General features: G+C 41.3%; 1 protein-coding gene across 3 annotated transcripts in view; it reads left to right on the forward strand.

Annotated features, from left to right (window-relative positions):
- Window positions 1-8,322, forward strand: part of LOC147631379 (sphingoid long-chain bases kinase 1-like) — a 77,873-nt gene extending 69,551 nt beyond the window's left edge. For all 3 annotated transcript variants that reach the window (XM_086809780.1, XM_086809782.1, XM_086809781.1), the window contains exons 8-10: window positions 2,313-2,412; window positions 6,660-7,579; window positions 7,674-8,322. In XM_086809780.1, coding sequence (XP_086665906.1) covers window positions 2,313-2,412; window positions 6,660-7,579; window positions 7,674-7,838 — 1,185 coding nt within the window. In that variant the 3' untranslated portion in view covers window positions 7,839-8,322. The remainder of the gene's footprint in view (window positions 1-2,312; window positions 2,413-6,659; window positions 7,580-7,673) is intronic.
- Window positions 8,323-27,318: the final 18,996 nt, after the last annotated feature.

Genomic DNA, 27,318 nt, shown 5'->3' on the forward strand with positions numbered 1-27,318 from the left:
AGGCCTACCTAGTATGTAACTAGAGAAGTTATTTGTCTTCTATCCCAGATAGTAATGCTTCAACCATTCTAGTTTGTACATATCTAATATGAATACTTACCGGATTGGATTGGAGCAGGAGTGCACATGATGCTCTTGCGCTCCAACTTGGACTGTGGGCTCAACCTCCAATACGATGTCTCTGCCACTACTCCGTCGGGAACTATTGGCATTGGAATTGGCCCCTTTGCCTCTGGATGCTTTGCTGCTAGGGTAGACTCCATGGAAACCTTGGGAACTGCTGAAGCACTCAACTCATCCTCGTCCTCAATGGATTTGGAGAGAAATGCCTAAGCCTTAGGTGTTGCCACCTCCTTGATGAATGTGATGACCTTGGAGACTTGTTTGGGAATTAAGGGTGACTCTGCACAACTGGATATTTGTGCTCCTTGGTTGACCTCTGAAAGCTGCCCTTGGTCTTCAACTTCGCCACTCTTGCCAACTTCCTTTGGCTTCACCACAACTGCTTCCACTTTTGTACTTGATCTGATATATGCGGCCATCATGTCTTGAAACATCTTCATTTGGTTGGCGTGAAACTCTGCCATCGCTTTTAGACATTTGACTCCTTGCCCCCCTTCTTGGGCTTGGCGATGTTCCCTTTTTCACTTTGCTACCTTATATGCCTTTCTGTGAACTTTTGCTCTCCGCTCGGCTTCCCGTTGGACCTTTGCCCAATAGGACTACATGATGTGCTGGAAACCCTAACTTGGACCTGCTAACACTAGGAATGGATTGAATTTGACCTAAAAACTGGCCTGAATTGAGGGTGCAGTGTGCACTTACCCCGCCTGTAGTTTGCTGAATCGCCCTCAGACCTGGCCGCCCTGATGCACCTCAAATTAGTGCCCAAGCCTGATGTGTTTGATTGAGAGATGGCCGCCCTACTTGCTGTTTTACTTCAGCCTGAAGCATTATCAGCTTCTGGGCTCTGCCTAATAATGGGCGATTTTCTTCAAATGATGGCTTGACTTTGCTTGACCTTGAAAACCTTGGAATGACGTAGAAATTCTGATATGATGGTTGACTTAATAATACTGGATGCAACAGAAAAAATGCAAACCCTAACGAAAAACCCTAGATTTGCATGAATGTTGTGATCGTAGTGTAACATGCTAACTAACATAAGAAGACTTACGATGAGATTTACCCAATTAATCACAGATTAACGCAAAGACTTGACAGACAGAGCAGACAAGAGAGAGATTTGACCTATGAATGTAAATACAATGAATGGAAAAGAAAAACCCAAGAATGGGAAGGGATTAGGAATTCAAATTCTGTGTAACACAAAAAAGAAATCTTTGAGAGAGCTGTGACAAGCTGGAGCTCCCCGTACGTGCAAGCATCCCCCCCCTCCTCTCACAGCCCTCCCCCTTTGTGCCTGCCTCCTGCACCTTGCTGCCTTTTCCTCTTCCTCCCTTTCTCCCCTTTCATGTGTTCCCCCCGTTTCTCTGCATGGCTTTCTAGTGAACCTGGGGAGGGGACCTTTGAGAGGTTGCAATGGTGGAGTCCACAATATTTTCTACAGATTGTGTTTCATTAACTGATTCTTTTCTTTCATGTTATCGGATTGCAATGTGTTACTTTACTTGTTTGGAGAGTGTGTATCTGGTTTGTCTTTTCCTATATGCAACAAGCATTCAGGGCATCTCTCCATCATGACCTCTAGCAGAATCTTTTCAAACATGTAGTTGCTCACTATGCCACTTTAGCAAACGTTCAGTATTGCCTTGAAAATGGTGTGCCCAGCAACAATGACCTACATATGTGCCGAACATCTTCCATGACGAGCCCTTAGAAGACGTGGGACACTGTTTCTCATGAGGTACTTATGGCCTATTGCAAAAATGGTTGACGGTGCTCTACTGTTGCAGGGGCGCTGACACAAGTTAGGTAAACAGTTATTCTTAGGAATATTTTATGATGGTGGCACTGGCCTCCGTTATTGTTGTATCCCCTTCCCTGTTGATGTCCTCTCCCTCCAGTGCAGCCAACCAACAGATGGAAGCTCCCCATTCCTTCATAGTTCCATGCTTGTGATGCTCTCCATGGTTGTCTGCAGTGGCAGCGTCTGCATGAGTCTGGTATCTGGACCGAAGATGGCTGTGTGTCACCACCTGTACGAGCATCTGCGGTTTCTAGATTATGACAGCTATCCTGCACTTTGTTTGCTGTTTTCATTGAAAGATGGGTTGTGTTTTGCCCCTTTGAAAAAAAAAGTGTACTTTCATCATTTTCATGAAAATTGATATATTTTTTATATTGTCTAGGGGGACTTGGTACCCACAGATATCATCTCAGTAGAGTGGATGAAAACCGGTGATGTGCAGCTGGGGCATACAGTTGCATACTATGGATTCATGAGTGATGGTGTGCTTCTTTCCTTTTCAACAAAGGTGCCATGTTCTTTAAAATGCGCTGAATGGAATAGGAAATCTTTTTGTGTAGAGAGAGAAGCTAATCGGAATGTTTTGGCATGAACGATTTCAAATGGTGTATAGAATATCTTCAAATACAGTATGCTAGTAAGCAATGGTATGAACTACATTGCTTTTAAGTTTCTCAGCCACAATATAAAACATGCTCCTTGACCCAACTATGTCTTTCACATGATGTAAGAGATAATTGAGTCAAGGAGCATCTTTGCGAGAGAGCGAGAGAGATGCTATTAACGTTCACGACACACTTGAGGGTCTATGAGACCAAAAAGATGTTACATGTGATCCATGAGTAAACTGGATGTCAAGACAACATAAATGAAAAGACTAGCTTCCGAAAGAAAAACAGGGCCAACTTATTACGCAGGCCGTGTGTCTACGTAGAATATAGTAGGCAGCAAAAGAACCTCATGTGTTTGACCTCATAATGTGTCGTCCTCTGAAACTGAGTACATGCAAGATTGCATGGTGCCATCTTGGTGCGGACCTAGATGGTGCTCACTCAGTGGGGACACATGGCTCTACCGCCATGGCCCATCTGGATCTTGTATGGGAGTGATTGGACCTCATTCACACCCTTCAGGGATGTTCGGACCTGTTGACTGGCAATTCGGACCAGCAGCAACAATGCTGTGGGGCCTTCCTTCGCACCCTCTAGGGAACTCCGGTATCATTGAATTTACAGCCCCCAGTGCGAAACCCCCCCCTTCTTCTGTCTCTCTCTCTCTCCTTTTGTCCATTGACCACATACGAGGCTTATAGTCCGCTTTGAGCAGATGCCTTTTTTTGACTAATAGAAGGACCTATTCTTGGGGATAAAAAGGGAAACTAGTGATGGGCATCGGTGAAGTATCTGGAACCCAAGCCTTGACTTCTTTCAAAAGTGGATCTTTATGTCGGCGTAGCTCCATCAAGTAGTCCCCAGGCAGTGCTGGTGGTGCAGAAATCAATGATCTTTGAGAGAGGGCCAAATCAGTATCTGAAGAGGCAGTGGAATCTGCTTGTATCTCATAGTACACAGGACATCTACAACTACTCATCCTCGGAGGACGCCATGCACTAGCAAGGTTGCACAACGTAGTGAAGATGGATCTCCATCTGGTGGTCTGAATATGACTAGGGAGTTGCCAAGCCTATCAGCCTAGGTCAGCCACCCTACGACTACTAGTCTAGTTGGGCTGAACTAACTACATCCCCCGCCGGCTAGGTAATATAAAACTGAACAACAGACTGAAGGTCTTGGTGTAGCTTCTTGACCCATCCAAGGTCATATGGGCATGCGTTCAGGCCCTACAGCCTGAGGACTGGAAAGATCTCCTCCTACCTTGAGTGTGGTCTACTAGCCACACTTGGATGCATCCTATTTGGCATGTTGCCAAACCTGCATAAGCTGTCTCTTAACCATTCGGCCACCTATGGCCAACCGTGGTGTCTAAACAGGGCACTGTCAGGCGTTCAAACACAAAACGGCTTCTCCTCTCATAAAGGGGGTCTTACAAAATAGAGCAACACATTACTGGCATAGTCACAATGACGAGGGTGGAGCATTGGTTTCCAACACTATCTATCTTGAGATCGTGACGAGGACTCCTAGGGGTGGTCTCTCAAGGCATGCTCTAGTTGGGGGGGGGGGGGGGGGGGGAGAGAGAGAGAGAGAGAGAGAGAGAGAGAGAGAGAGGCCGTTGAGGTGATTGCCCAAGTGGTGAAGGTGTTTGCCTAGGACCAGAAGGTCTTTGGGTTCAAAACCCCCACAAGGTGCTTCCTCGACGGCATTGCCTACAGGCAGATAAATGCGCCTACAGGCAGGCACCTATGGGTGGTGAAAAATTGGTAACTATGGGAGGATCTTGGGCCTAAGGCTAGTCGGAAGAGAGAAAGAAAGAAAGTTATATTAACGTCTACGGAAGACCCCAAGGGCCTATGAGACCTAAAGGAATACAATGGTAACCATGGATATACTGAGCCATGGAAAACTGAAAGAAAAAGTAAAATGAAAACATCTGACAGTACATGTGATCAACAGATGATCCTGTGTAGAGTGAGATATGCTGTGATTAGCTAATGTCGATACCTGCCTCGGCCAAAACCGATCTGATGGTGGAGTGAATGTCAGGCCTCTGTGATGGAGCGTGACATGTTGGCAGAGAACCTCACGAATCTGTCTGTGTGGTGGAGGATCCTGATGCTCTGGGTCGGGGACATCTGGCTCGCAGAATGGATCGAGCTCTCACTAAGAACTCCTTTGGGGCGTGGAGCTGGAGCGTGGGTATGGGTATGGGTGGTGGGCTCTGATGTCGTAGTAGAGGAACTGTTGTGGGCAGTAGATTCCGATGTGGATGTATGTACCACAAAGAAATCTGTGATGGCTCTCTGTGAGGGGTCTTGTCGGCTGTCTCTCAGCATGCTGCCTCAACACTACATTCCTGTGCCGTCTGAGCTCCATCAAGTACATGCCCAAGCACCTCTGATCCTCAAACTATATCACCCGTGTGAGTGGTCCAAATCCCTCTCGGAAGAGGCAATGGAATCTCCCCCGTATCTCATAGTAAGCCAAGCAACTGAGCATATAATGGGCCTCATCCTCTACTACTCCTGTGATGCATATTGTGCATGTCCTCTCCTCATGTGGGAAATCCTCAGCTCTGCCAGTCTGTACTCTGAGGCGGTGGGAGGATACCCTGAGCCCCAAGTGTGGATCCCCTCCCCGCGCAAGAGGCTGACGCTGCTTCCTCCACCAGCACCCTCGGAGGGGGTGCGGGGGTCTCACAGCAATGGAATCAGCAGGGCGGTTGTGCCTCATTAAGGGAGGAATAAAGGAGTGATTCTATGGACCAAGTGCAACTCTCTTCTTTGATCTCACCATGTGACTTTCCGTTCGATCGGATCAATTTCACTAGTTAAGACTTTGACTCATTAGATTAATTTCCCCGTTAGAAGATTTTCCCACGGCGGAATCGCCCGTGCGTTCCGGGCAAGGGAAGTTTTTTCGGGCTCGGTTTTGGAGGAACCGCTAGGCTAGTCTATTGTCTGGACATCCACAGGCGAGGCCTCGAGTGTGGCCAATCGTGATATGCATGGCATGTGACATGTGTATCTGTATGTATCCCGGGATCAATTTCACTAGTTAAGACTTTGACTCATTAGATTAATTTCCCCGTTAGAAGATTTTCCCACGGCGGAATCGCCCGTGCGTTCCGGGCAAGGGAAGTTTTTTCGGGCTCGGTTTTGGAGGAACCGCTAGGCTAGTCTATTGTCTGGACATCCACAGGCGAGGCCTCGAGTGTGGCCAATCGTGATATGCATGGCATGTGACATGTGTATCTGTATGTATCCCGGGATCTCAAAGAATCCATCCTTGGAGAGTCTCAAGAAGTGATCTCTGTTGAACTCACGTCTTACCAATCTCTGACTGAGACACCCATGTCTGGTGTATGTGTAACCCGAGTAGATCTAACCGGATGATCCAGTTGATCTCCTGACATGAGAGATCAAGGTATGGGGAATCCAGGCTATATTGAAATGGGGAGAGAGAGAGAGAGAGAGAGAGAGAGAGAGAGAGCCTTCAACTGTTGCACAATTAAGTAGCTCACACATCCACATTGATGCTTCTTCTATGACCATTTTAACGACATAAACAAATGTTTCCCATTTCTATGCTACCTTTCAATTAATGAGCACTTGTTTAATGTGTGCGCTATCTATTCCATTTACAAGCTTCTTCAGCCACGCAAAGATAACGGCAAGACTGAAAGTCCACCATATGCATGAATCCAAGTCCCTTTCCATTTAGCATCTCGTCCACCTCTGTAGTAACATAGATCTAGTGATTCAAGACTGGTGTGATGGGGTTAATGCTGCCCACCTGAAGCTCAATGCATGTGTGCTCTCCTTTAATTTGGCCATGGTTGCGTTGTTCATAATAAGCATGCTTGTCCTGGATAGAGCATACCCATTTGGTGTTGTGGCTCTTTTAATATCACTTGATATCCTGCTGTGCATACATGTAACTGTAATAATTTTTGTAATTATAAACACTAGTGCCATGAAACACTTTTTTCTGATGTTCAGTGTCTCATATCTGAAGTTTTTTTTTAAAAATTATTTATCTATTATTTTATTGGTTTACCATGTGACCTCTGACAAAATCTAACATTGAAGTTTGTTATGTATTTTGAACAGTGTTGGAGCTTTCTGAAAAATACCAAAAGAGGTTTGGACCTTTCAGATATTTCATAGCAGGTGCATTGAAGCTTCTATGCTTGCCAGGATATGAGTGCGAGGTTGAGTATCTGCCTGCTGCTGGTCAAGGTTATCATGAGTGGACAGACAGTAAAGGAACTCATAATGAAGCTACCTTGGGTAACGTTAATGAGCCCACTGATACCTTTGGTCGAAAGCTGCACATAGAAACGGGGCCAAGAGTGTCAAGCAATGGGTTGCAAAATCATGAATCGGTTTTGATGACACCATGTAAATTGTCTGGTGAGCACAACATTTTTGCAGGCAATTTTGATGCTAACAATGAGCCTTCTGAATACGTGAGAGGCCTCGATACGAAGTCAAAGCGGACCCCGACACTGCGTGCCCCCATACAAACCGAGACTGAGGACGTGGCTGTGAATCACTCTGTAGCAGGGCCTACAACTCCATCTCCCAGACCGAGGACACGATCAAAGTCAAGAATAGAAAGAGGTTGGTCGGGTCGGAGCTCTGGAAATGGAAGTTCAAGAGGCTCATGGGACTCTGAAGCTGCCCAACAAGAAGGTTGCTGGGACTTGAAGGTGAACTCTGAAGCTGATGTTGGTGGTGGTGGTGGTGGTCAAGTTCCTTTGAAGCATGATGGCCACCATGTCCCTGCTGCCGATGGCGAAAATTGGGTGGTGAAGCAAGGCCCTTTTTTGGGTGTCATGATCTGCAATCATAAATGCAAGACTGTGCAATGCCTGAAGTCACAAGTGATGGCCCCTACTGCAGAGCATGATGACAGGACTTTAGATCTTCTTATGGTTAGAGGGGTTGGCCGCCTCCAGCTGCTCCGATTCCTGGTTTTGATGCAATTCGGGCGCCACTTGTCTTTACCTTTCGTAGAGTACACGAAGGTGATGTCTTCCCGTCCCCCTCCCTCTCTCTCTCTTGCACTGGCACAGGCAAGCACACAAATATTGGATCCCCTGACATGTCTGCCTTCTGCAGGTACAATCAGTGAAACTGAAGCCGGGGAACAACAGTCATAAAGGTTGCGGGATTGATGGAGAGCTTGTATCCCTCAACGGACCCATATCCGCTACCTTACACGATGAGCAATGCCAGCTCATTGGGCTTTTTGCTAATCACCTTTATGAAGGTTTGCCTACTTAAGTTGATATCTTTATGCGTGAACTTGCGCCTACTCTTGGGCACTGATGATGTGAGTGGGGATGCCATAGCACGTAGTCTGCTGTGCATGGAGTTGGTGATTTGAAGCTACTCTCATGGAGTTCAGATTGCACTTAGGTTTTTGTTTGCACTTAGGTTTTTGTTAAGTTAGGGAAATAACCTGAACTTTCCAGTGGTATATATTCTGTTAACAACAACTAGAAAGTAAAGACACCTTCCTCAGGAAGATCCTCTGTCTGTACATTCTTGTTAGTGCCTTTTGAGTGTCGAGATTTTCTGGGTTCGAAGGACATTGATTTTGATTGGCTGACATGCCATCTTGTATCATAATGTGGGGATGTGCTCTTCTTTTCATTTCGGGAGTACGTGTCCGGACATTTGATTTTCTGGCCAGGCAGGCAATGTTCCTGTGGTCATTAACTGATCATGCACCAGCATCTCCTCAATAAAGTCAAAATTCTTGAAACAACTGTTCATGTTCACCAATCGCACTGTAAGCATCAATGTATCAAGTGGTCTATGATTTCTGTTGGGATATTGGATATGTTTTGTCTGTCTGTGTGTCCATAGTTTTGTGCCTTGGAATGCTACCTTGGCATGGCAGCCAGCTTTGACTGTATGCTGAGGGAAAGTGGTCACCTCTTGATCATATAAAATCTGAGGGGAAAGCTGCTTCAATACGCATGCGCATGATCTTCAATGACCACAAAGTTGCTAGATAAAGGTCTAGCCCAAGAAGAGACTCCATAGAGAAAACCGTTGAAGCAAGATCATGGAGGCTCATAGATCACAAGGAAACTCATGGTGCAGCATAATGAAATGAGAATAAGAGAAAAAATAGAGCACTTGGTTAAACACACATTATTAGCATGATAATTAGCATAATCATGATATCAACATCGGAGTAATGACTCGTATATCATTCATGAGAAGGCGCCTCTTAAATAGGTTTGAGTACAAGGTGTAGAACGAATCATGGATGATGTCATGGCACTCCTAAATCATCTCCTACATTCTCTAGATGCTTTTCCTAGAATCTTTCACCATAGTCAACTTTTGTGGCCTCCTAGATGCATGGGAAATAGGTGCCTCCTAGGTAGGAACTGGAAGGGTAAAACCAAAGGATTTTATATGTCCCAATTGACCTTAGACTATAGGCATGAGAATTGGGTGGATATCTCAACAAATCCCCCCTCAACCAATTAATCATAACAATGTTACATCTCCCCTAGCTATGATGACATTTATAGGACTCATGAGGCTTACTAATTATGTTTACGATGCCATGACCGTAGGATTGGTTATGATGACAATGCCATGGCCGTAGGCCTTATTGGTTATGATGACAATGCCAACAGATAGTCATGTGAGTGAATCTAATGATGTTTACAAAGTTTGAGAGTTATATTTAGAAAGGAGAGGTGTAGGGGCATTAATCCCTTAGGCTACTCAAAAAGCCCAATTTGCTTCAATACAGTTGGACTCCTCAAAGACCTCTTTTTGAAGTTCTTCTCGAGTTGTAAGATACGTCTTCTGAGCCTTTTTCTTAAAGAAAAAATTCTCCTCAATGTTATTATCTTTGCCACAAAATCCACAAGATTTCTTCGCTTTTGAGTCAGTGAAGTTCTTGTTGGTGAAGAACTTGTTTTTGGTGTTGTATGCTCCTTCATAAATCCTAGTGGAAACACTGGTCTTCTCTTGCTTCTTCTTGTGCTCCTCAAGGAATGCAGCTTCAATGTCTTCTAGAGAAAATTTTGAAAGATTTGAGTAGAAATTAAGTGTCTATACACTTCATCGGACATACTTTTTAATAAGATAGCTATTGCGTCTTCATCATCTATTGGTGCTCCATCAGCTGCTAGTTGGGACATTAGACTCTTCATGTGATTTAGATGGGTTGGAAATGAGTCAGATGGTTTCAAGTTTGAAAAATTAAATTTTAAGACTAATTTTTGAATGTTTTCTCTTTGTCCCAAATAATTTTTCCATAGTCTCCCATGCCTCGAATGAGGACTTTGCATCTAAGATGTGATGAATGTAATTATCACTAAGTCCTAAAGCTATGATGGCAAAAGCATTTTCGTCCTTAGCTTCCCATGTGACCTCTGTCTCCCTTGTCCTTGGTTTTTCTTCTTTTCCATTTGCAACTATCCATAACCCCTTTTTCATGAGAATGAACTTTACCTTGACTTGCCATGTATGAAAACCTATCCCATTAAACCTTTCAATGTGCATTGAGTAACCATGTTCATAGCAAGGTCTTACTTAGGAGACTCTCCCAAGCAGTGTCTAATGCTTGATACAATTATATATCCAAAGACCTTAGTTTCCTTCACCATACAAGTGCATGTGAGTACATAGGAATTCAGAGAAATTCGTGTTACCAAAGGAGCTCTCTGTGAGATACAATTGTGAACCAGCTGCTACAGACCCTTACTCGCAAAATGAACACTACAACTGGATTCGCAAGGTTGAAAAACCCCTTGGTCTAGTAGGAATGGCGCTGATTTGTTGTATAATCGTCGAGATCTTGATTTTCCCCACACAAAAAAAAAACAAGTGTCTACGGTAGTCACTTTTGCCAGTGAACGTTTGTGTTTTTCTTTAATTCCACCAGGCCACGTGCGCGCCTTTGAGTCTAGAAGCAACTCCATTAGCAAGCTTGATAGCTTGTGGAGGGAGAAATTACTCCTCCACTGAAGGTAGTCTTGATAGAATGAGAGAAATGAGCTTTAAAAAATGATTAGTGTTTAATCATACTTAATGTAGGGAGTTAGTTAGGTACTAATGGAGCTTGGAAAGGTAACAAGGGTCTGATACCAAATGACACAAAATCATGGAGGCTCATAGACCACAAGGAAACTCATGGTGAAGCATAATGAAATGAGACTAAGAGAAAAATTAGAGCAATTTGGTTAAACACACATGATTAGCATGATAATTAACATAATCATGATATCAACATAGGAGTAATGACTCGTATATCATTCATGAGAAGGTGCCTCTTAAATAGGCTGAGTAAAAGGTGTAGAATGAATCACCTAAATATTTTCCTACATTCTCTAGATGCTTTTCCTAGAATCTCTCACCATAGTCAACTTTTGTGGCATCCTAGATGCATGGGAAATAGGTGCCTCCTCCTAGGTAGGAATTGCATCCTTTTACAAGAGTAAAATCAAAGGATTTAATATGCCCCAATTGACCTTAGACTAAAGGCATGATAATTGGGTGTATATCTCAACAAACCAATGCTGGCTGTTGGTTGAGTCATGCTAGCAATAGAAAAATCCCAAATCTCTCTCTCTCTCTCTCTCTCCATATGCAAATTGAACATAGTAGAGAGGTCGTTAAATAGAGCGAAAGAAATGGATGGCAAAACCATGATGAAAGAGTTATCTTTGCAGATGAAGGAAGCAAACACATGGTTAAAGAGGGACACGGTACACAAGACCACAGACACCACGGGCCATGTGATCACACAACCACCCTGCTTGTTACTAGGGAATTGTGATGACATTCTGGGTTGCTCCGGGCCGCGTGATCACACAACCACCTTGCTTGTCATTAGGGAGCTGTGATGACATGGAAACCCTGTACATTGCCTTCTACATAGAGACTCACCAGAGCTCAAAAAGGATTATTTCATGTACGTGGTTATTCTTCACACTTGGAGTTAACAGAAGACATGTATGCCAGCAGGCATTCAAGGGGTGGCGATGCTTCAGAACTCAACTTTAGCAGATGTTCTCTATTACATATGTTACTCCCTCAGAGAATTGAACACTTGAAAGGCAAAACCAGAAACCTTGTAACATGTCTTGTATAAGGACAAAAAAAAAAATTGCAAGGGAGAATTACGCAGAGATAATTTAACTTTCAAGAGGAAGCATTTTTTCCCTGCGAGACATGCCTTTTGAGATGGTTAGGCGATCTAGATGCCACAAGCACAACATATGGGGGAGTTGAGTGGCACCTTCTTTGTCATCACCACTCATATGCTCACTCATGGGTGGGGAGAGGAGACTCCAGTCCATGAGAATGGGCGGGAGATCTCCCCCCTAGATCTTCATCTCTGTAGCTTCCCTCAACCCTAACAGTTCTTAGATATCAAATAATAGAGTGATGCAGAGAGAGAGAGAGAGAGAGAGAGAGAGAGAGAGACGATGTTTATGCTTACACACACACACACACACACACACAGGGGAAGTCTACCTTGATGGGTTGCACCAACTTTTCGACCTCTGTAAGAGAATCCAATCCCCCTCCTGTTTTGGTCAGATGTGCAGAGAGAGACAGAGAGAGCGCGCGAGCAGGTATGCAGAGTCCCAATGTTGTGTAGAGAGAGAGAGACAGAGAGAGATTATTCTACCATATGCAAACACCTTAAAAAAACCTTTTAAAAAAATAGAATATACATAATAAAAAATACTAAATAACTTAGGCTAAATAAATTGCATTTTTCAGATTAGAGAAGCAAAAGAATAAACCTCCAAAATCATTGATTCAAAGAAATAAATTGCAACAATCATCGTATAAGAGAAGTATTGAATAATTTTAATTTCTCGACGAAAATTTATAAGCTATGAATAATTGGACCTTCCAAAAGTATCAAACTTAAGAACTTGCATTAAGAAATTTACAAGGCATGTGTAGGACCACCACCTTTACATTGCACAAAAGCAAAAATAATAATTTTCCTTACGGATTAATACATTTGTAAGAAACATCCATGCAATTTATTTTGGACGGATGGATAGACAAAAATGTTCAACAAGACTACATCATACAGCACCAAAATATATAGAGAAAAGCAACAAGAACGTAGGTACTATGGCATGCTAATGTCGTTGTAAACATATCTTGATGATGACTCTTTGCTTTCCATAATAGCAACAAGTCTTTCCATATTGCCAAAGGAAGTCTTTGCTTTCCATATCAAAATAGTAGCAAGGGCATAAAAGCCCTCAACAAATAGCAACAAAGTTGCATATAGAAGCTGTCCATAATAGCAACAAAACTGCATAGCTGTCCACAACTACATAAAAGCTGTCCACTACAGAAACACAACCACATAAGAGTTGTCCACTATAGCAACAACTGTCCAAAATAAGAGCATGAAACTTGTTCACAATTGCATCTCTGCACGAAGCAACACCCATCCAAAAAATAGCATGAAACCTGTCCATAACAGTAACTATCCAAAAACAATAGTAGCTATGCACTTGCTTGTAGCAAATAGCAAATACATATGCTCTATCCACAATAATAGTATAAAATATAGGCCTTCTTAAGCTATACGAGTGTACACGTCTTGAAGTCTTTGCTCCATCTCTCCACAAATCGATTGCATATATGAAACCCATCTCTCCACAAACTGATCTTGAAGTCTTTGCTCCATCTCTCCACAAACCGATCGCATCTGTGAAATCAAAAGACATGAGAGGTGGTCCTTCAATGTGAGAGTGTTCATTTTTTTTTGTCTCCAAATGAATTTTAAGCTCATTTTTATAACGTTTTGAACGCTAAAGCCCCTCTCACAAACAATGATACTACAACATTGTAGCATTTCAATTTGAGCCAAAGATAATAAGGTAGGAGACTAGAATCAAGTGTCAGTAGTACGGAGTAAGCAAAATTTCAGGAATCCATTGTGATTCCTCAATAGAATGATTCTTATACATCACCAAATAACGACATGATACACAGTGCCAGTACTGGGGTGGTTGTTTGGTCACGGTCAATAATACTTTCAGGTACTAGAACTTCAAAGTCATCCTCGAGGAGAGGAGGGTCATAAATAACAGGGTTAATAGAAGTGGGGCCTTTAAAGGTTCTCAATAAACTAATGTGGAATGAGTTATGTATCTTCCAATGAGTGGGAATGCACAAGCGGAATGCATTTTCATTAATTTGTTGGATAATTATGAATAGTCTATAAAATCTAGGAGCCAACTTGATCTTAGGATGCTTGGTAATATTCTTTAAGCGTCTTTTCTCTATACGTAGCCAAACTAGATCATTTTCTTTGAATTTCATTGGTTGTCGTTTCTTGTTGGCTTGAGTAGTGTATTTCAATTGTGCTCGCTTAATAGATTCAGTGACTTCGGCTAGAATAGTAGCATGGTTATGAGCTAAAGTGTCAATAGCTGGAACATCACTAGTTATGATAGAGACAAGAATGGGAAGTTTCTTGCCATAGACAATTTCAAAGGAAGCTCGACCAGTAGCTGAATGGGGGGTATTGTTGTACGCAAATTGAAGTAGAGGAAAATGTTGATCCCAATTAGAGGGTCAATCAATAGTGTAGGATCTAAGAAGATCCATAATGGTGCTGTTGGTAGCTTCAGTCTGGCCATTGCTTTTTGGATGGAAAGCAGATGTAAAGTCCATTTTAGAACCTAAGTTCTTGAATAAAGCAACCCAAAAATGATTACAAAGCGGCCATCTCGGTTAGAGAGAATGACTTTGGGAAAGCCATGGTGAGAGGAAAGATAGTCTTAATGAATAGCTTAGCTACTTGAGGGGCAGACAAGGTCTTCTTGCAAGGTACAAAGTATGCTTGCTTGCTAAATCTATCAACTATGGTCCATATCATGTCATTAGAGGAGGTAGTCGGCAAGCCAGTAATAAAGTCCATTGAAATCTCTTCCCATGGACCTTTGGGAATAGGCATGGGCATTAAAAGACCAAAAGGTTTACCCTGATGGCGTTTAATTCTTTGACAAACAATACATTCAGACACAAATTTTGCAATGCCATGTTTCATGTCAGGCCAAAAGAAATATTCTTTACATGCAACTAATGTGGATTGAATTCCTCTATGTCCCATATATGCAGGAGCATGCATCTCAGTTATGGCTAGGTCTCAAAATGGTGCAGTGATGCAAAGTCTCTTTGAAAGAATAAAAATCCATTTGCATAAGAATAATCATTTAGTTGTAAAGAATTGTTAGCATGTATGGCATTCCATGTAGGTGAAAAATCAGGGTCATCAACATATGAATCAATCATGGCATCAAAATATTACACTTGAATAGCAAACATATTATTCAAATAAGCATGTTTAAGCTCATCAAATGAATTAGAATTGTAAACAGAACTTTGATTATCATCAAGAGGTATGCGACTAAGAGCATCTATAACTACATTAACGTGGTCTAGATATTGGATCATAGGGTGAAAATTTTGGATAAAAGAAGCCCATTGGATATGGCGATTTGATATCAAAGATTGGGTCAACAAGTGGTTGATAGCCTGTTGATTCGTCATTATTAGTACCTTAAATCCCATGAGATAATGCTTCCATATTTTGAGGGCATGGACAATAGCCAAAAGTTCCTTGTCATAGGTACTATACTTAGCTTCATTAGGTTTGAGCTTACAACTCTCATAAGCTATGGGATGGTCATCTTGCATGAGGACTGCACCTATGCCAGATCCACTAGCATACAACTAAAAAGAAAGGACAATCAAAGTCTGGTAGTTGTAGGACATGTGCATGGGTCAATAAGTACTTCAAAGTTTCGAGAAAGACTTATGTTGACTGTCACCCCATCAAAAAATTATTGTCTTGCGAAGCAAGATAGTCAATGGGAGAGCAATGAGTGAGAAATTCTTTACGAACTTGCGGTAAAAACTTGTTAGACCAAGAAAAGATCTAACTTCATGGGCGTTTTTAGGAGTAGGCCAGTCTCGAATAGTCTGGAGTTTCTTAGGGTCTACTTGAATACCATCGGCCGATACAATATGGCCTAGATATTCCATCTTAGTTTGAAAGAAAAAACATTTTTTAGGGTTAGCATATAATTGATTTTCCGTTAACAAATCAAAGACAATGCTTAAGTGATCCTTGTGTTCTTCAAAGTGGCTGTAAACAAGAATATCATCGAAGAAAACAATCACAAAGTTTTGATAATCTATACAAATTTTGTTCATCATGTGTGCAAATGTGGTAGGAGCATTAATGGGCATGACAACGAACTCATAAGGTCCTGATTGTGTACAGAAAGTAGTCTTAAAGATATGCGCAGGATCCATACGGATTTGATGATACCCAAACTTTAAGTCAATTTTACTAATTACACTTGCACCTTTCAATATATCTAAAAGGTCATCAATTCTGGGGATTGGGTAGCGGTTATTAACAGTCACTTTTTTTAGTGCTCTATAGTCCTAAAGATTTATTCTTTTTCTGCACAAGTAAGACATGCGCACCAAACGGGGAGCTACTAGGGCGAATGAGACCTTTGTCAAGCAATTCAACTACTTGATCTTGTACTTCTTGTTGGTGCAAATGGCCATGTCTATATGGTGCTTTGTGAGGCAGTTGAATGCTTGAAAGAAGTTCTACCTCATGGTCTAAGTCACCACAAGAAGAGGGTAGATGGGGAGGATAATCATCCGCAAAACAATCATTAAATGAAGCAAGAAATTTTTGTTGTTGTGGTGAGAGAGAAGATTCTTTCTTTTCCACTTCATTAACATAAATCGTGTATGCTTTCTCACGTTTTCTTAATGCATGACATGCTTGTGTGTGAGAAATGAGTGGATTTCAAGAGAAGAGTGACTAGATAAAGAGAGAGATTGATTATTAAAATTGAAAGACATTGTGTGTGTATGATAATCAATCTGTGGATTATGGTGGTGTCTAAATGGCATACCAAGAATAACATCTATGGAGTGCAGAGGTGTAATAAGAAAAATTTGTTTTTTCCTATAAGGACTAATAGAAATTTTAAGATCTTTTATTTCACGTGTGCCATTGTACCTAGTTTTTGAAAAGCAAATTTAACTTTATAAGCAAAAGGAGAAGTTTCAAGTTGGAGTTTCTTAACAAGTTTTTCAGAGATGAAGTCATGTGAACTACCACCGTCGTGTAAAACACATACTTCAGAACCATTTATATGACCTTTCATTCGTAATAAAGTATGTAGTGAGAGGGAGGCATACCTGGATCAATAGATGCTGTGTTGTTCACCTCGAATTGAAGAGCATCTTCATTCCAATCTGGAGTGAAGTTGAGATCATCAATAGCGCTATCGTCTTCAATATAGTGGAGTTTTGCCAATGAAGGATTTTCCTGTGGAAGCTTAGAGGGCACTGAGACTGTTTATGGCCCGATTTATAGCATTTATAACAAAAGATGGGATATTTGTGTTGTGAATCAGCACGTGGTGTGTGCACGCTATTGTGGCTAAGATGGGGCTTTGAATTTACATCATTTGGCTTGGAATCAGTCACATTAGATACATTTTTATTTGGAAAAATGGATGCACGAGTGTTGTTAAAAGTGTCAGTGCGTGGAGTAACAAAAGGTTTACGAAAGTTATAATTATTTGTTACCCAAAACGATTGTCGATTCTGAGTTTCCGCGTATGGTTGGCGAAATTGAGTAGCCTTTTGAGAATAGCGAACCATTTGGGCAATAGATTGAAACTCTTTCTCCGAGTCGTTGAGCGAAAGAAATTGCTTTGTAGAGTAAAGAGGGCTTCAAAGTATTGATTTTTGCTTGTATACCACGTTGAAAATCATCTTTGTATTTGCGTTGAAGTGAATCCTCAAACACATCTTCGAGCATGCGAAGGAGTAAGAGGCGTTGCCAAAAACGCTTAGTATATTGACTCACATTTTCAACTTCAATCCATGAGAAATTTGACCATGCACGATGTACGTGAAGATAAAACTGAGGTGGTAAGAATGATTCTTTGACCTTCTCTTGGAACGAGGCCCAAGTGATAGGGAGATCAATGCTATTGTGGAGCATGTTCCACCATAAAGCAGCTTTATCATTCATGTGGTTGGTAGCGCACTTAATTTTGTCGTGTTCAAAATTTTCTTCAGCAAAGTAGTCAATAAAACAAATTTTCCATCTTTGCAACCATCAAAGTGAGAAAAAGTCAAGGAGCGACAACTTATCTTTTGTTCTTTTTGCGGGTTTGTTGAGCGTCGAACGTGACTTGCAAAATTTTAGTCGCTTGTCGTGGTCTTGTAATTGGCATTCAACATCTTAAAGTTGTTGTTGCAAAACAAATAAATTTGTTGTTCCAGAGTAGCATCAGGCAAAGGGATATCCATGTTGGAGTCGCTTGATGATGGCATGATGAAGTAAAGAAAATTGAAAGCTGAGAGTGGAAGCTACCCAAGCAGAGATGAATTAAGCTTGTGAATTATCCTCTTCAAAATTGAGAACTTGATTGGTATTGCGGATATCAAGATTACGAGGATAAAGGGGTGTCGGTGAGGCAAACTCTGCAAAATAGAGAAAAAGCTGCCTTCTGTAGCTGTTATTTGCTGCGTGTCTCTTTCTCTCCTTCCACCGATACGAGAGAGAGAGAGAGAGAGAGAGAGAGAGAGAGAGAGAGAGAGAGAGAGACATGCTTCCCCTCTCCTTCTGCCAAAAATATATATATATATATATATATATGCTTCGTTGGACGTGTATATATATATATATGGAAAAAAAATCTTGGTTGTTGGCTATATTACCTTTGCAGACAACAGCGCAACGCCGGCTACTGGCTCGCGCAGCCTACCCACATTTCCAACAGCCATCGCAAGCAAGCAGGGTGTGTCCAAACAGCCATCAACAAGCTCGGCTGTGAGGCACCTACTTTGAGTACCAAGTGTAAAATTTCAATTGCTTAAGTTCTTTAATAATTTTGTTCTTGAATTGTTTTTTGTGAGACAAGTTGCATTGAAGCAACTCGTCTTGGGCAATCTTGGAACATGTGATCAATGCCACATCGTTCACACATGGGTTGAAAGAGTTAGTGATTATGGGCATGGGAGTATTCCAAACTATGCAGTCTGCCACTTTGTGAGGTCCACGACAATAGAAACACTGAAGACTTGTTCGATTAACTGCTTCCTAAGCAGATTGTACCCACCATTTGGACTGTTTCTGTTTGGTGCACAGGAGATGGGAATTTTAAGTCAATTGTTGATGAATTGGGACACTTTTTAGTATCTCGATGTTCGTAAATTTATAGAATGCCACAATTGGGTCCATACATGAATCAAGTGACAGGTTGTATTATGTAGAATGAAGTAGACACATCCAACGGTAAGGTTCCACAACACATGTGCCTGCACTAGTTGTATATAAAAGACAAATTCCAACATGATTGAGAAGTAAGTGGCTTAGAGGATGATGAAGAAGAAAAAATAAGGAAGCTATTCCACTTATCGTATGAAGGGTTTAGGATGCCAAAACTCCCCTTGATGCATCAATTATGGAGGATGCTTCAAGGTATTTAACACTACCTAACACTAAATATGAGAATATTGATGAGCATGAGCAATAAATGTAGACCCACAAGAGGCATGAAAATTGTGTGGCAAACTCCAAAATCTTATCATCTTACCTTATGGACCATAATTAAACATTACATATCAAATAATCTCACAAGATTATGGACTCCCTTAAGGACAAAGTTATGGAGCTCAAAAATGGCCATTGTAGAAAAGAAAGCATTAGAAGCCATAGAGGAGGACCTCTAAACTATGTCTCATGAAAAAATAAAGAAATTTGAAGAAAATAATGTTCTTATAAGCTCTAAGGTACTCCTTTAACATATACTTCCCCCATGGATATGTATAAAGGTTGCTAAGTTTATATGCAGACACATTTCCACCCATAGAAACAAAATGTCTAAAACATGTAAAAACCTTTGACTTTTCTTTTAATGGATACACTCAGGTGTGCCTAGAGCATTCATTAATAAAAGTCACAGAGTAGAGATATCACCTAATGGATGGTGTCCTCATCATAGGACCACATATATCCCTCGATGGATGGTGTCCTCATAGGACCACATATGTATAAGTTGTAATTTTTGGACACAACAGCCCTTATTCATCCTCTTTCAAAAACAATGTATATTGCATCTTGCCCAAAATTCATTTCGCACATAAGTTGTAATTTCTGGATAGTAGCCCTTTGTGATCCATCTTTCAGGAATGATGCCTGCCATTACATCTTAACCAAAATGCACCCCTCACATGCATGTTGGATAGGGCCTTAATCTTTGGCAACTCTGACACTATCTCTTGCCTTTTAAGGTGCAAGAAGCAGCCAAAATTCAAGTGACCAATGGGGACATGCCATAGCTCCGTGTGACTCATAGCACATTGTTGGGTATTTGAAGCCTCGTGTGCATGTGTTTGTCTTGTGTATGAGTCATGTTATGTGTGTGTAACATTATTCATATGTATGTGTGCAACCTTATTTATGTGTATGTGTCATCTTGTGTGTGTGTGTGTGTGTGTAACCTTATTCATGTGTATGTGTGTGAACGTGTGCTTAGGTGTGAACACCCCATTATAAATAAGGTCACACACATGTGTATGTGTGTGACCTTATTTATGTGTGTGTGTCATCTTATGTGTGTGTTTGTGTGACCTTATTCATGTGTATGTGTCATCTTATGTGTGTGCGTGTGTGTAACCTTATTCATGTGTATGTGTGTGAACGCGTGCTTAGGTGTGAACACCCCATTATATATGGATAAGATATGTGTGTCGTATCATGTGTGTATTTGTGAGTGTGATTTAAATGTAAGGCCTATACCTATAAAAGTGTTAAACGATAAGGTCTATGCCTATAAAAGCATTATACTTGATGAGATTCAACATATCAATCAAATCCCTATCATTGAGTCATGCAAATCAATCAAATCTCTCTCTCTCTAAGAGCTTTGTTCTCTCTCTATCTCTCTCCCCCATGGCTCACCATTTTCAACAAATGGTATCAGAGCCTATCTGACTGTTGATCATCCTTTAATCGGTTAAGTGGGTGCCCCTTAGAGCCCGTCTAACTATTCATCCTATGAACCCGTGTAGCCATCCACACCCGCATGTCCGCTTGTGCCACATTTTCACCCGTGCCCTATTCCCACCAGCTCTTCATGTAGCCTCTTTGCCATGTTCTCACCTGATCTTCACTCCCCCTCTTTGCCCATGCCCTTTCGCCCTATTCCCACCCCTTTGTGTTGTGCATGTGCCTTTTGCCCACACCTTCATGTAGCCTCTTTGCCATGTTCTCACTTGATCTTCACTCCCCCTCTTTGCCCATGCCCTTTGCACCCTATTCCCACCCCTTTGTGTTGTGCATGTGCCTTTTGCCCACACCTTCATGTCAAAGTTTACCGCAACGTGTTGTCTCTGAAGCTTGGCACCTCCACTTTCATAGGTACCTATAGTAGCCTTCCCTCTAGGCCATCTTCATTAGTTTTTAGCTCTGCCTCTAATTTATCATGGCACTATCAATGGAAAAAATCGACAGATTTTCTGGCATTGGGTTTCCTACTACCAAGATGCAGTAGCTCCTGCTTATGTGAGAGGCACTATGAGAGACAGGCTTTGGAGATCACGAAGATCTAGGAGTAGACAAACAAAAGGTGTGGTGACAATGCAATGAGAAAGAATTACCCTAATCGACCTAAGTTTTGCAAAAAGCATTGCCCTAATCGACCTAAGTTTTGCAGATTCTTTGGTGCATCACATAGGTAGACTTCAAGTCCATAACCAAGAAAATCTAGGCAAAATCAAAAGGTAACAAAATCACTAACTCTAAGGTTTACCTGAAGCTCAAGTTTTATATGATCTTAAAATGAATGAAAATAAAGAGTTAAGTGATCATCTGGCCAAGTTTGGGTCAATAACCCAATAAATTGCTACCCTCAAATGATGTGACCCCAAGGATGAAGACAAGGTGGCTATACTCATCATTAAGAGTATGTGAGGGGTCACTCGATTTAAGCAAACTTCAGAATTCCTTCATGTAGCAGCTATAAGCTTTAGAGACCTAGTGGCTTTGCTTCTTGAGTAGGATAGAAGAAATAAAGAAGAATAACAAGCAAACACTAGTCTTGGTGATGATAAAGATTTTATAGGAGCACATATATGGAGGAGTAATAAGAAGATTCAATGCAAGTACTACAAAAGGATGGGGCACAAGGAGGCCAATTACTTTAAATAAATAGAAAAAGAGCAAGAAAAGCATCAAGTAAATCTCATAGGTGAAGATGAAGAGGTACCAACTAAAGAAGAGGAAATAGTTGCAAACACCCCAAGTCTCCCTCACTAAGGAAGACTATGACTGGGCATTCTAGTTGTTTTTTTTTCTATGTGTGTCAATAAGGGTTCTCTATTTGGGAGGTCCCCTGAAAAAGATTTGTAATAAATGTTTGTGTGTTGTTGTGTGCCTTCACTTATAAAAAGGCTTTGTGTTATCCTTTATCCCTATTAGGAGCTAGGGGGTGATAAAGAGTTGGCCTTGCTGCTTTAGTCACTTACTGATTGCATGGCTAGATTGCTCCCTTGAAGTATGTGATGGAATTAGAAGGTAGCTACTTCCTTTGCATATTGGGTCTCACCACCTTCGCTCTCGCGAAAGGGGTTTTTTTAAGTATTCATAGCCTCATGTGCATGTGTTCGTCTCATGTGTGAGCCATCTTATGTGTGTGTGTGTGTAACCTTATTCAAGTGTATGTGTGTGAACACCCCATTATATCTAGATAAGATAAGTGTGACATGTGTCATATGTGTATTATGACTGTGCTTTAGAAGATAAGGCATATGCCTATAAAGCCATTGTGCCTAATGAGCTTAAACATATCAATCAAATCCCTATCATTGAGTCGTGTAAATACTCTCTCAAAGAGCTTTGTTCCCTCTCTCCCCCCCCCTATGGCTCACCATTTTCAGCACACGTGTCGCAATAAAATTAAAGAAGAATTATACGTCAATCTCTCACAACACAGGTCCCACCTATAAAGCCCATGGCTTAGAATACTATATACCACCGTGATGTCTCCATCACTTTGATCATGAGCTATACATCTACCATCAACAAATCTAACCACTAGGCCTACCCTCACAATAGGAGAGATTGATAGTAAGTTCTTTTTAATCCTTGGCACAAAAAGACTTATGAGAGAGTGATTCTCACACCATTTACAGCATAGTAAGAACAACCTTACCAACTCTTTTCACTCGATATGAGGAGGAGTTACAATTTTAATTGACACTCCCCAACCTTACAACATGAAGACGAGCCCCAAAATGCGCTTGAAATGTCCCAAAATGCATAAAAATGTTGTTAATGTAGTTTAATGGAGTTTAATGGAGTTAACATAATAGTATAGGGTTTAACTTCTCCACCTATGAAGATAGCTCAATCTTAGATTATCAAAAGAGAAACTTGAGGAGAAGATGACAAGGGGGTGGGGACCAATAGAACTTTCTTTTATACCAATTGCTAGAATGGAGACAAAGATAGAAACACACACACACACATGCAACTTGCTTTTATACCAATTATTGAAGTGGAGACAAAGATAGCAACACACACACATATGCAACAAGCAATGATAGATAGAGAGAAGCACAACACTCAAAGTAGATGGATGAGAATGAGTGAAGTGATATGATAAGAAATGATAAGGTCACTTACACACTCTCATAAGAGTGTGTACACATGCTTGGGAAAAAAAACCTTAAAGAGGAAAAAAGTGCCCTGCACATTATGAATCTATGTCCACACACTACCATATAAATGGCTACAGAGGAAAGCTACATTGTGGTGGTTTAAAGCTCCAAAGTTGATGTGGGATTGATTGTGCTCTATCCATCCTCTTCCTAGGAGGACTTTTTCTTTCTTGGTTCTAATGGAAAGCACAACAAACTTCCCTTCTAACTTACCTTCTAGGGGTTTATTCCCAATGTAAAATAGCGTTATGAATGCCCCCCTGCATAGAATCGATGACTTACCCGTAGTGCTCGAAATCGCATGCTTTTTGAAAAACGAAGGTCCTAACGCGCCCAAAATGTGTTTTCGGCTTGAAAAATGAAGTCCTATAGGACAATATAGTTGCCCTATAGCTTTACTCCCGCAAAGAAAGCTCCTCAATCAGAGATCGTTTGCCGGTGCCTCCTGTAGAGCTCCTGACAAGGGTGTAGTCGCCAACACAAATAGGGAAGAGTAGATGAAGCTCTTACCCTCATACCTCTTCCTGTGCTTCTCCTGCTTGCAGCTCAGCCCTTAGCATGAACCAGGCTCTGATACTATGAAAAGATGCAGGGGAGAAGAGAGCTTGATCTCTTGCAAGCACACACACTCACAAAACCCTAAAAGAGAACACACAAGGTGAGAGGCTGAAAATCTTCTTCTTCTTCACACAACACACCATATACAAAGATAAGAGTACACACAATATGAAAGGTACTCAACCAAATACATACTAGGGTTCTTCTTCTTCACACAACACTCAACACACCATATACAAAGATAAGAGTACACACAATATGAAAGGTACTCAACCAAATACATACTAGGGTTCTCTATAGTGTGAACCTAACTAAATGAGTTGGCACTATAACTATGCCAGAATGGCTGTCACACAGCCTGTCATCCCACTGGCCGCATATCACCCATGATCTCACCAACCATGCCAGTGGTGTAAGTGTGGGGCCTATCCCCCAGGCGGGTCACCAGTGTCCACCGCCTCACTAGATGAGCTCGATATCTCAACATCGTCATATGTTGGGCTGCTCCACTATCAATACGATTGGATGTTGAGGAATTATCTACTTTTGCACAGATTTCTTTTATTGCCACAAACAACTCTAATTTTGCTTTAGCACTTTTCTCAGACTCCTTCCAAGGCTTCAAAAAGCCATTCTTCTCGTTTGCTTCATTCTTTAACCACCTAACCAAGCTTGTTATAGTAGAAACACTTTGCCTTAGATTTCTTCTTCTTTTCAAAGGGTAAGGAGCCCTTCCCCTTGCCTTTCTTTGCATTTACGGAGAATGATATATCACTACCATCTCTAGCTTTGAAATGCATCTCCTACTCCACTAGCATTGCGTTGGACTCCTCAAAAGTAAGAGAGAGGTTGTGCACCTGTGTGTTCAGAGAGGTCACTAAACTATCATACTTTGGGGGCAACACTTTGATGCACCTACATGCTAGTTCTTTGCTGGTCTTATTGACCCCCACTGTTGCCATCTGATCTTACAGATTCTTTATCCCCGTGATATAAATTGCTATGCTACTTTTCCATCAGAATGCCTTTCTCCTAGAAGCTGATTCTCAAGGTTTTGGACCCTTATTTGATTCCTCCATCTTGCCATGATGCTTTAGAAACTGTGGTAGTATACTAAATCAGGGTCATCATTGAATCAGTGATGCTAGTGATGATGGCACATGGCATATCCACATCCCTTCACCTCCATGCCAAAGCAAGAACGGGATCTAGTAGTATGGTATGTAGTGGATGTGCTGGATCTAGAGAAGGACCTGTCTTTGCATCAACCCATGTTGTGGTTTCCCACAACTCATATGAATCAAGAATGGACCTAATCTTGAACTTCTAAAGAGTAAAATTTGTCCCATCCAATTTTCGATCACCAAAAGGTGGAGGGTAGGCGTGAGTGGTTGCATTATGTGTGCAGGTTGGGCCATCTCTCCAAATCTGTCTTCAAATAGAAAATTGCCAAAAAAAAGCTTGGCCTAGAGCTTATGCACTCTGATACCATGTAATAATACACAATAGAAGAAGCTAGATCAACACAATGCAAATCACTAAATTGCAGAAAGAAGTGGAGAGTAAATAAAATTACTGCTTGTAAAAACTTGATTACAAACTAATGGCATCCGCTCACTCATATACTCTGAGTAAGGAGCTTTGATGGCAATATCTAGATAGACTCTGGACAGAGGATGTCTTGCTTACAAGAGTGCTTGACTACAACAAACTCGATGATAAACTAAGGCTACAAAACTAGTCTATATATAGTATCGTGGACATAAGTCATCATGGACATAAGTCGGCCATGTTAACCAACCCATAACTTAGTCCAAAATGAATAACCAAACATATCATCTGACTAGGACCATATTATACTATAAATAAGTCCAACTAAGTGTGCCATAGGGACTTAGTACAACTCCCATGGCCATCTGAGACCGTTTGGACTCTTAAATGGGCCTCGTAACCTGAGAATAGTGTGTCCACAACTCACTAATGCGGTCACATATCTCGTACAAGCATACATCCTACTTGGCAGAGTGCTAAGTCTATATAAGTTGTCTCCTAACCATTTGGCCACACTTGACCATCACCAGTGGCTAAACTGGAAATTGTCGGGTGTGCCCGCGTGCTCACCATAACTAGCAATTGTCGGGTGTGCCTTACAAGATAGAGCACATCTATCACTCATAGCAACAACACTAGGTTGAAGCGTTGAAAAAATGCTTTTCTAACAAGCAATAATGCCATTTGGGTACTAAGGTAAGTGAGGAATAATGCCATTCGGTAAGTTGACTCACTAAGTTAGCGAGGTTTATTCCTACCAAAGAAAATCTTGGTTGTGAAACTTGCTCATTTGTTTATTGAGAAGTTATTTAGTCTCTATGGTTTGCCAGTTGATATTGTTAGTGATCGTGACCCAAAGCTTAATGGACATTGGGAGATGAAGACAACACTTGGGAGAATGTTGCTTCACTTATACACCAAGATCCAAATTTTATCTCCTAGTCTTTCTCTTATTAGGAGGGGGAGAATGTAATGTCCCGTCTTCACATATAAAGAGGCTAGTATAGATGCAGACCACCTACTCTTCATCTAGTTGCCTTCCCTTTCCTCTTGAAGTTTCTTCCTCTCTCAGAGTGCCTGCTAGAGATCCAATCCACCACCTTTATTTGACGTAATCCATGCTTTTTATTTCACGGATAAGATGTTCACATGTGACTAAAAGTTAAAGAGACACACACATCCACTAAGACCCGTGCTTCCACACCAAGGATCTATGCATGCAGAATATTAACATCTATGATGAAGAGGACAAGAATAGAGCAATGGTAAGAGTGTTGCACTTTAGAGAAATATCAATCTTAACATCCACGAAGACATGCTTCCACACCAAGGATCCATGCATGTAGAATCTTAACATCTATGATGAAGAGTATAAGAATAGAGCAAGGGCAAGAGTGTTGCACTTTAGAGACATATCAATCAAAGTCTCTTGGCATGTGTAAATGTAAGAAGAAGAAGTAAGAGGTGTGAATGCAAAAGCTCAAGGTAGATTTCCTAATGATATAAGCAATGAGGTGTCAACATTGTCCCTTGAGGTTGTGAGAAGAGGTGGAGTGACCCATACTCCTTTTCTCATTTCAGGGCTTGATTACTGTTGACATTGTGTCTTGATTAGTGTTCCATTACGTAATGTATTGTTTAATCAAGTTTAATTAGCCTATTTCTAACAATGAAGTGTGACATTTATTTTTAATCATCCCTAGTCATTGGTAGTAGCCATCTAAGAACTTCTCTAAACGGGGGGAGAGATCACATCGTGGACGAAAGCCTCGTCTCTATGGTATAACCCATCACCTAGATCCCCTTTTAACATGAAGGAGCCTCCCAAAAAAAAAACTTCTAAGAAGATTACCTCTTTTGTGGT

This window comes from Cibotium barometz, chromosome 15 (assembly GCF_041138505.1).
Source record: "Cibotium barometz isolate CiBa-2024 chromosome 15, ASM4113850v1, whole genome shotgun sequence".
In the NCBI taxonomy this organism is placed as follows: Eukaryota; Viridiplantae; Streptophyta; class Polypodiopsida; order Cyatheales; family Cibotiaceae; genus Cibotium; species Cibotium barometz.